The following is a 9,372-nucleotide window of genomic DNA, read 5'->3' on the forward strand; positions in this document are numbered from 1 at the left end:
CAGCTTCAGGATGTTTAAACTGTCCACCAATAAAGATAGCACACCAATGCTGACATATATGTACCCATGACTCTCAGCTGCTAAAACAAGACCCCGTTAAATTTCCGTCATTGCATGATGACCCCTCAGTTCTGTTTCAAAACCCATCTGGTAACAAAGGCACATCCTCCCACGAAGCATAATGGGTGCTATCTCTCAGGATCAGAAGGTCCAATACAGCTGCCTACAGGTCTCTCAACACCTCTCCACCGGGGTCCTTTGGCTTTAGATGCATTCCTTAAGCACCGGGAGCAACACTCACTCAAACCTGTTTGTATTTTCAATTCTGCTTTGGTTCTATCTTGCTGTCACAACAGCACTGTAGCTTTCCATAATGCAATAAGCAATCTGCTTAACATAAGCTGCATGTAGTTTGTGCTGTCCCACCAACTTATGCTGTGAAAAACTGAAGCCAAAGAGTTTTGAATTAATGAGCTCAGTTTCTTCCCCTTTCTAAGACTGTTTGCATGTGCCTTAAAGAAAGACTCTGAAAATGAGCACATGCTAGCTCAAGCATGGCATGAAATCATAAATGGGGTGGCAAACCCAAACATCAATAGCAGTTCAGCCATTCTCGTCAGGATGTTGTCTCTTGCCACTGTCTCTTACGGTATATTTGGCATATTTCTGTGAATTGCATAGAATTTATCTTTAATCTGCTGGGTAGGAATGCCAAAGTGTGGTCTACATGGGAAAAGTTAGGAAGGACAGCTTTGACAGAACACAGAAACTGCAATAAACTTGTCAGCATAGTACCTTTGGAGAGGATGCAAAGCTGCAGTGCCAAGGAGAACTCTCTTATGTTTTCAAAGAAGATGGACGTTGTGTGGTTGTGCAACAGTTTGTCAAACTGAACAAGTCTGCTTTTAGGATGATTTATTGATACAGGTTCTGAGACAGCAATTGCTATGTAAATCTTACTCCTGTTCACTCATGTTCCCAAGTCATACACTAACTGGCCTGATGACCTTGCAGAATTCACTTATCTCTCTGCCTCTGTGGTTTCAGTGGAACCACCACCGATGAGATGAATTAACCACTCTGAGACCCACCAAAGAGGACCACATTTAAGTGGTATTAACTCATATTTAAGTGCTGGATTTATCCTAACAACGCACTTTATTTCATTTTCTGTTACTGTAACATGTAAGTGATACAATCCCAGAGAATTTGTAATGCTTTGCAGATACTTCTAAGTTTGGAAAAGAAGCAGAGAATTCTGGTCAGAAGGAATCCCAAGTTAAAGTGTAAAAGAAAAAGAATAATTCAAAAAAGAGACATTTTAGAAAAGTGAAAGAAGAAATAATTATGGGTTGTATCAAAAGACAGTTAAAAACATAAAGCAGCAGTCTAAGAGTCCCCAGGGTATAGCAGTTTTGTTATTCTTAAAAAACTTTATAGATGTATTCCAAAAGTAGTACTTTAAACTAAGAACAGTAATTTTCTGAAGAGTGTCTAGTAAGGAGTGTATTCTCTGAAGATGTTAATTTGTCTGACATGAAGAAATCATACTGAAGAAAACCACAGTACAGTCTCTTTAACCAAGAACTAGTAAGCAGACCGGAATTTAACCTTGTTATTCTATCTTAATTTTCCCTGTCACCATGTGAATATTTTTCTTCCCACATTCTTATAAGAACACAATGTAAAATGACAGTCATGCTGTTACAGCCACAAAGTTTAGCTGGGCTCAAGAAACTAAATTGTAGGTTTCTGAAGGGATTTTTTGTTTATTCTCTTTAAATATATCATTAGTCAAGAATTCATATCAAGACAACAGATGGTATTTCTTAAGCTTATATTTTGTTTTTAACGGTTATTTTTAACTTGAATCATTAACTTTTTCACACAACACCCCTGGGATGGATCTATATTGAAACATGGCTTCACAGTGGAAGATCTAATACAGGGATGTGTTTTCCTAAAGCAGGTTTGGCATGTACAGCACCGAGCACATTATACAGTGAACTTGCTTTCTCCTGCCAAAAGTGAAGAGAATAATCTCTGCCAATTTCATATGCCCAGCAGTGATGCACCTCTTGCAATCTCACTCCTCAGCTCCAAATGAGAATATGTGTTTCCAGACAAGTGCACCCCATGCTCAGCTACAGTACACTACAAGAAATTAGACGTTAAAAAAAAAAATAAATATATATATATATATATATATATATATAAAAAAATCTCGAAAATGAGACTTGGTGTGGTGGCTGTTTCTGAACGTAGAGGCCAAATGACAAAGAAGAACCAAGCCTAGCCTTGTATAAAAAGCATCCTGAGTGGACTGGCTGTCCATTAACCATCTACTGGGAAGTCTCCCCAGTATGATCAAGTGCCAACACGCGTTCAGGGGCTGCCTAGACCAAATTTCTACTCTCTGTATGACAGTGCGACAAGGGATTGTGTTACGGTGTCTGGAAATGTTTTTGGGGACGTGCCCCTATTTATTAGTAGCTTAAGGGGACCTTTGTAAGTCATTAGCAATTAAAACAGACACCTGGCAAGAGTAGGTAGGTATGTCTGACAGCTAGCGGGCACTCAAGTCCTGCTGCCATGAAACCAGGCAGGCATTTCAGATGCCAGACTTGACTCATACCTATCGCTTCTGAAATTGAGACTCGGGCTCCATGCCCCTTCAAAGAACGAATTTCACACATTTGCTTGCAAGGGCATCAGGAAACCATGGGAGCTGCAGGTGCAAGACCGTACGGGGAGACAGCGACTAATGGCTCGGACGAGACTTCTGCATCCCACACTACTGCACGCCCCATCATACAGCCCTACACCCCTCGCCACGGAACACCCTCGAAGAAAGCGGAGAGCCACATTCCCACACCACGCGCCGCACACCGAGCCATCGCACCCCGGCACCCCTGCACTCCGCCACTCGCATCGCCGCGCCTTCCCTCCGTGCCGAGACACGCAGGGCACCCCGCCCCTCCGGCACCGCCGCTCCCCTGACCGCGCATCCCCCGGCACCGCGGAGCCCGCGCCCCCGCCCGTCTCACCGCCGCCTGCTGGAAGGCGCCCTTGGTGTAGGTGCCGCCGCCGCGGTAGGCGATGGCGGGGATCTCTCGTCCCAGCAGGGCGCACTTGTGCTGCTGCGGCCGCCGCCGCGAGATGTAGTCCACGCGTGGCACCACGTTGCTGCGCGAGGAGAAGGTGACGATGGCGACGCGCGTGGCCGCGGGCACCACCGGGAAGTCGGAGAGCAGCTTCTTGACGAAGCGCAGCTCGCTGAGGAAGTTGGCCGGACCCACGCTGGACGACTCGTCCACCAGGAACACCAGCTCCAGCCGTCCGCTGCGCGCCCGCAGACGCCGCACCTGGCGCTTGAAGGCGCGCCCCAGCTTCTCCACTTTGCTCTCCGTCGTGTCGGGCAGCGCCGGCGCCTCCAGGGAAGGCGAGGCGAAAGTTGGGGCGCGGAGGAGGGCGCCCGGCTGGCCGCCCGCCCGGCCCTGCGGCGCCGACGGCGACAGGGACAGCGAGAGTCCCCCCCAGCAGCAGAGAGCCACCAGGGGCCACATGGCGGGCGCGGGGAGACGCCGGCAGCCGCGGGAGAAGAGCTGCTGGTCGCCCCCTGACGCCCCACCTCCTCTCTGCTCGGAGGGGCGTCCGGCCTGCCTCTCTGCCTGCCTCTCTGTGTCTCCCTGCCGGCCTCCCCGCAGGTATCCGCGCCCTTTAATCCCCCGCGGCTGAGGCGCTGCCCCTCGCACGCCCCTCTCTCCCTTTTTCCCCTCCTCGCCTTTCGGAAGCGTTCTCCCCCCGCGTCCCTCCCCGCCTCCCGCCGCCCCGTCCCGCCCCGATGGGTCCCGCACGGCTGGCAGGGGACAGCCCGACAGCGGGGAGGAGGGTGGCGGTCGCTGGAAAGGCGCCGAGCAGAAGCGAAGGGGGGCGGAAAGGCAGGACCCCCCGAAAAGTGAGGAGCGCCTTTTCCGCTCCCGCGCCGCGCGGGTTGGAGCTGCTGTTCGCGGGGACGGAGTGAGGGCTTGCACTGAAACGTGCTGAATTAATCGTGGTTAATTTAGCTCTTTGTTTTGCGGGAAGGATGAGCCTGCGGCTGGGAGGTTTGAAGGGTCCATATGCTCTGGTCTCGCTCCTGGCTCTGTCGCAGGCTCCCTCTCTTGTTGAAGGGCGCACTTCAGCAGCCTGAGGACTCGGTTTTTCAACTTTCGAGATGTAGCAATACTTTATTTATGTACATCTTACAGAAATGACAGCGAGGTGTCCAGATATGTGGGGTGAGTGTCCACAAGGGTGTGTGCGTAAAAGACAGGGACAGCACTTGCATATGTACATGGACGTGTGTACGCAAACATATACATTGATGTAGCAACAGTGACAATAAACTGTGCTCGTTGTGAAAAATTCCTGGCTGCCATGTGTGACATTACAAGCCATTTCTTGGAAGAGGTCCTGTTCTGTCTTGCTGTCTGTGAATCACCTTAGGAGAGAGATATACTTGCAAAGAGACCTCCTGCAAATTTCAGAGCCCACTACCCTTCAGTCGACCTCAGTACAGATTTAATTCTCAAGAATATTATGAGTCGAGAGCTTTGGTATATTTTGGCCATTGGTTTCAGATGAAACAGTTTTTCTGCTTAATCAACTGCATTTTCAGGAGTAACTTAGTCTCACAAAAATTCCTCTGGGACAGATTAGCCATGTAAACCTGTTGTTCTGGCGTTTTGTTGGTACTTTCCTTCCTTTACACATTATCTACTCCTCCTCTCAAGCTTGCTTTTGTTGATACATCACAGTGCGACGGAATACACAGGTATGTTGGTGCACTTGCAAGTTAAGCCCCACGTGTACATTTGGTTGAATTACACATTCTTTATCCACCGAGGATAAAGAGCTGAGCTGATGGAAAATTGATCCAATACTGTCACAGCAATACTCAGATTTCACTTCAAATGCCAAGAGACTAAGCAACAGAAAATATGATTTAATTAGGGGAAATGAAGCATCTGATATACACACCCAACATGCTTTTGCGTGTTTATGGAGTAGTCCAAGTGCTTCACGAAAATCTGTTTCTTAGGTATACTTCTGCAACTCAGTGCTTGAAGAGAAAGAAATAGAAATCAGACATTCTTACAGAGGCATATGTGAAGAAAGGTTCTTGTACTGAAGGGTGTGCTTTGTGATGGACTGATCAGCTTCTGTTCATGTCATACTAAAATGAAGGAGACAGCATCATGCTTGGGCTACCTTTTTGTCTTGAAAGGGTAGCTGAAAGTTGCTACAACCACTGAAGTCCTCAGGAAGTTGATTTGCACAACTGGTCTTCGGAAGATGAAAGAAATGATGCTCTAATTGCATCCACTGTGGTCTGAGTCATACCACTATTACACCTAGTCTTCTCATCCATACTGCACTGGTCTGTAGACTGTTGGTCTTTGCACAAACCAGAATGAAAGAATGGAAAAGTATAGGCAAGAAGAGTCTGGTTTCTCAAGGTGCTCCTAACCGAAGTGGATCATTGCAGTTACGATGTTTTGCTATTACCCCTGAGTTTTCAGGTCATAAAAAGAACTTTAGTCTGGGTTAGTTTGGTGGAAAGCTGTCAGTTCCTTTGTTTTATCCATATTTACATAATCCCAGATTCATATTTATAAATGCCACACATTTTAAGACTCAGAAGAAAAGGAAATGGAGATATACTGAAAACACTTTTAGCAAAGGAATAACAACAATTCATGACAAGGGCCGGTTGCCAGCGTGCAATCAGGTATGACTAATGGTGAAAACACAGTAGTTAATTTCAGTCTCAATGATCTCATCAGAATTATGAATGCAAAAAATAGCAGGGCAGTTTTGAATTAATCCTTGATATATGTACAATTTGTGAAAGCATGTATTTTCTTAAGTCATACAGGCCTTCTAGTCATGCTGCACGGAATCTCTTACTGGTTTAACAAAAAGATGTATGTGTCCAGGGCTGCAGAGTGAAGACATCAATGGATGATGTAAATATATTTATCACACAGGGAGTTTGCAGTAGTAGAGGAATAAAGAGGTGAACAGCTTAACTTTGACTATGGATGCAAGACTGAGATGCTAGCACAGTATTTTTGTGAAACAAAATCCAGAAAATTTTGAATGGCAAGGGGAAGTTTCAGTCCATAGATAATTAGTGTGCAAAAGGCTTTGAAGAGAATCAGTGACCTGTATTTAGTGAATAATTCTCCTTATATATTTTCCCTAGTATATAACACAGGTAATTCTCTTTACATTCATTGACATTCAATCTATTTATGAAGAGAGGAGAGCACAGGACACTGTGAGAAGTCAGCATCAGCATCTGTAGTAAACAGAATCTAATGGTATGAGGAAAAGAGAGATGGCAGCCAAAAAATTCAAGTCTGCTCCTGATATAACAAAACCCTGGAATAATTTCTGGAATACACTGAAACTTAAAAGCTTGGACTCAGCATTTAAAATCCTCAAGAAGGTATTTTATCCACAAGGCTGTACTTGCAAAAGAAAAAGTCATCTTGCAGATGGTGAAGGTCATGTATGTATGTGTAAGCAGCAAACATTTTGTTCACTACATGTTCCCTAAGCTTTTCTGAAAGCAGCATTTCCAGGGGAAATCTCTGTTGTAATGAAATTGCCTTCTCCAAGCCCGCCTGCCAGCTCTTTACAAATCCTTTCCATGTTGGTGTGCTTAAGCTCTCTTCTTTTGATGGTCTTTTCCCTGTTGTATTCATGCATATTATTTGTGCTTTGGTTCATACTGATCTGTAGCAGATGGGGAGGTGGAGAGCAGAAGGAGTTTTTTCCCACTTTAAGTGTCTCTGAAGGTCAGAATATCTGCCCTGGGCTTCATTACTTGAACAGAAAATGCAGGTTTCATGTGGCTTCTGATGACAGAGTACTTAAGAAGGTGGTGCTGGACTGTGACTCTATTCCATTACAAAACAGCAGGTAATAAAAAAAAAAGAGATCTTGTGAATAAACTGTCTTTGTCATGTGACAGAAGGGGGCTGACTGGTCCTGAAAAGCAAAGCTTAAGAGCAGCACTTCAGCTGCTTTTACGCTCATATTACTGTATCTCTTTAATTGTCTTATTAAAATCCACAGACTTGGTGAATTCCAGTAATTCTTTACTGTCTCCCCACAAGATCATATGGTCATTTAACACCAGCCTGATTACTAAACAAAAGGGAAATCTTTACCCCCAGCAGAAAAACCTTCTGAAAACAAACAGTCTGAGGATTGCTGTCCTTTAGCCAAATAGCTTTTTGCTTGAATTACTCAATGAAACATGGCCAAGCATCTTTCCAAATATGGAGAAGAAAAGCATTGTATTTCCCCCCCTTCACGTTCCCCCAAATACAGCTGGATAGAACACATCCTTATACTCGGCCCACACAGTATTTGTGCCTGCAGAGACAATGCCACAATATCACATACCCTACAATCCTAGAAGGAATGCAGGTCATTTTTGTTTTTACAGTAAAGATGTTCTGCTAGCAACTTGGTGGAAACCCAGCTGCAACTGAAATGTAAGGTCTTCTGCAGGAATTTTACAGCATTCTAGATTTTAGCTAAACTAGAGATAAAATGACAACTTAAGAACAGAAATAAGAACCTGATGTTACTTCAGCTTGTTCTAAGACTCTCTTTGTGCTCAAGCACACAGTGTCCATCTGGGGAAACATAACACAACGTGTATCTATCAGAGCTAGTCTTCTTTCTTCCCCTTCAGCCTTTGCCAGGGTACAGGACTACTCTGTGCTCTCCACTCCCCCTTGAAGATGTCAGGCAGTATTTCAGCAGGGAGTGTTTAAGGAGCTGTATGAGGAGGAAGGCTTTCAGGAATAGCACTTTACAGAGTAGGGGTAGAAATATTTTCAATCTCAGAAATGACCTCTGAAATCTGCCCTCAGGGAGACAGACATTAATACAATATCAGAGTAGTGCCAGGCCCTGGTGTGTTACATACAGCCTTCATGGTTTAAATGAAAGCAGCAGAGCTGTTCTAGGAAATGGGGAGAAAGAAAGGGCTTTGGGAAGTTCATCCTCTTTCTTCCTTTTCCCTTTAGGAGAAAGAACATGTCCAGCTTCTGAGTCCTGGAATGTGTGTCTTCTCTTGGCTGGGAACCTTCGCCTTCCAGTGCTGCAGTGCCTTACCTGCTTGCAGCTTCATTCTTCGTCCTCAGACTATAGCAAAGATCAAGCAAGACTGCAGTCTTGTTGCAAGGCAGGGTGTGCTCTTGGGAGCTCCCCATGTTAGAATGTGTTGCTGAAACACCCTGTCTCACCACTTTCTGACAGTTAAAATTTTAAACTGGTTTTTTTTTTTGTGGCAATAGTGAAAGGAGAGTGGAGGAGAGAGCATTATGCAGGAAGAATGGTGCATTCAGTACTGAGGAGCCAAAGCTAGTCTATCAAGATCTTAGTCATAAAATCTGAGTAAATTTTTTTTTGCCATTTTAAGTCTCAGTCGTAAACATAACATATGGAGGAAACAAAGAATTTTCTATAAATATAAGAGTATTCTCAAGAAGGAGGAATAAAAGGAGATTAAGCTCTTAAATTATCACTTGTTTTGCCATTAAAAGTTGTGAGAGATACTTTGAAATCCTTTCAAATACCAGTCGCTTTCAAATTCATGGGCTGCAATTATTTTAAGATAAATTTTCCTGGGCTAGAAACTTGAAGTTCATATTTCCCACATAAATATTGTTTAAACACGTATCCATTGAAGGCAGTCAGTTTTGATTTATCCACACAAATCCCATTGACACCTCTGGGAGTTCTGACACAGACTGAAGAGAAAATATAGCACTTAAATGAGAGCAAAATGTCTGTCCACATGACTTTGGAAAAAGATTATTATGTAGGAGGAGAAGTGTCAGTCTGCCAAAAATTTCTCCTTTCAGGCAGAGGTCTGTGCATTTTAGTCTTCAGCAGAGCAAACAAACATTTGGCTGAGCCAAATTATGGGTTGTTAGTTCAAGTTATAAAAAAAGAAAAAAAGAAGAACAAGATTCATATTGCTTCTCACTATTCAGACAACGAAGTTTAGTCATAAGAATTTTGTCTTCACTGGTGGACAAGCCCAATGCACAATAGGAATATCATATGGCTAGCTTCCAAGATTAAAAAAAAAAAAGGTAGGCAAAATCAAAACATCTGTTGGTCTCTGTGTTGCACAGCAGATGTTCATTACACTTCTAAGTTAAGCTCTTCAAAATTCATGGAGCATACTTTATCATAAGCACACAGTCAGTCTGTCTTTGGCCTACAACATTCATGCTAAAGTGAGCATATTTTGCCATATTCTACACCCTGAAGTATGTGCTGTTTGATTTTTGAAAG

General features: G+C 44.2%; 1 protein-coding gene across 2 annotated transcripts in view; it reads right to left on the bottom strand.

The window, feature by feature from the left end:
• Nucleotides 1–7,533, bottom strand: part of SVEP1 (sushi, von Willebrand factor type A, EGF and pentraxin domain containing 1) — a 121,679-nt gene extending 114,146 nt beyond the window's left edge. For both annotated transcript variants that reach the window (XM_086868332.1, XM_023944315.2), the window contains exon 1: nucleotides 3,048–7,533. In XM_086868332.1, the coding sequence (XP_086724458.1) occupies nucleotides 3,048–3,566 (519 nt within the window). In that variant the 5' untranslated portion in view covers nucleotides 3,567–7,533. The remainder of the gene's footprint in view (nucleotides 1–3,047) is intronic.
• Between the last annotated feature and the right edge of the window lie 1,839 nt (nucleotides 7,534–9,372).

This window comes from Cyanistes caeruleus, chromosome Z (genome assembly GCF_971803275.1).
Source record: "Cyanistes caeruleus chromosome Z, bCyaCae1.hap1.1, whole genome shotgun sequence".
NCBI classification, from domain to species: domain Eukaryota; kingdom Metazoa; phylum Chordata; class Aves; order Passeriformes; family Paridae; genus Cyanistes; species Cyanistes caeruleus.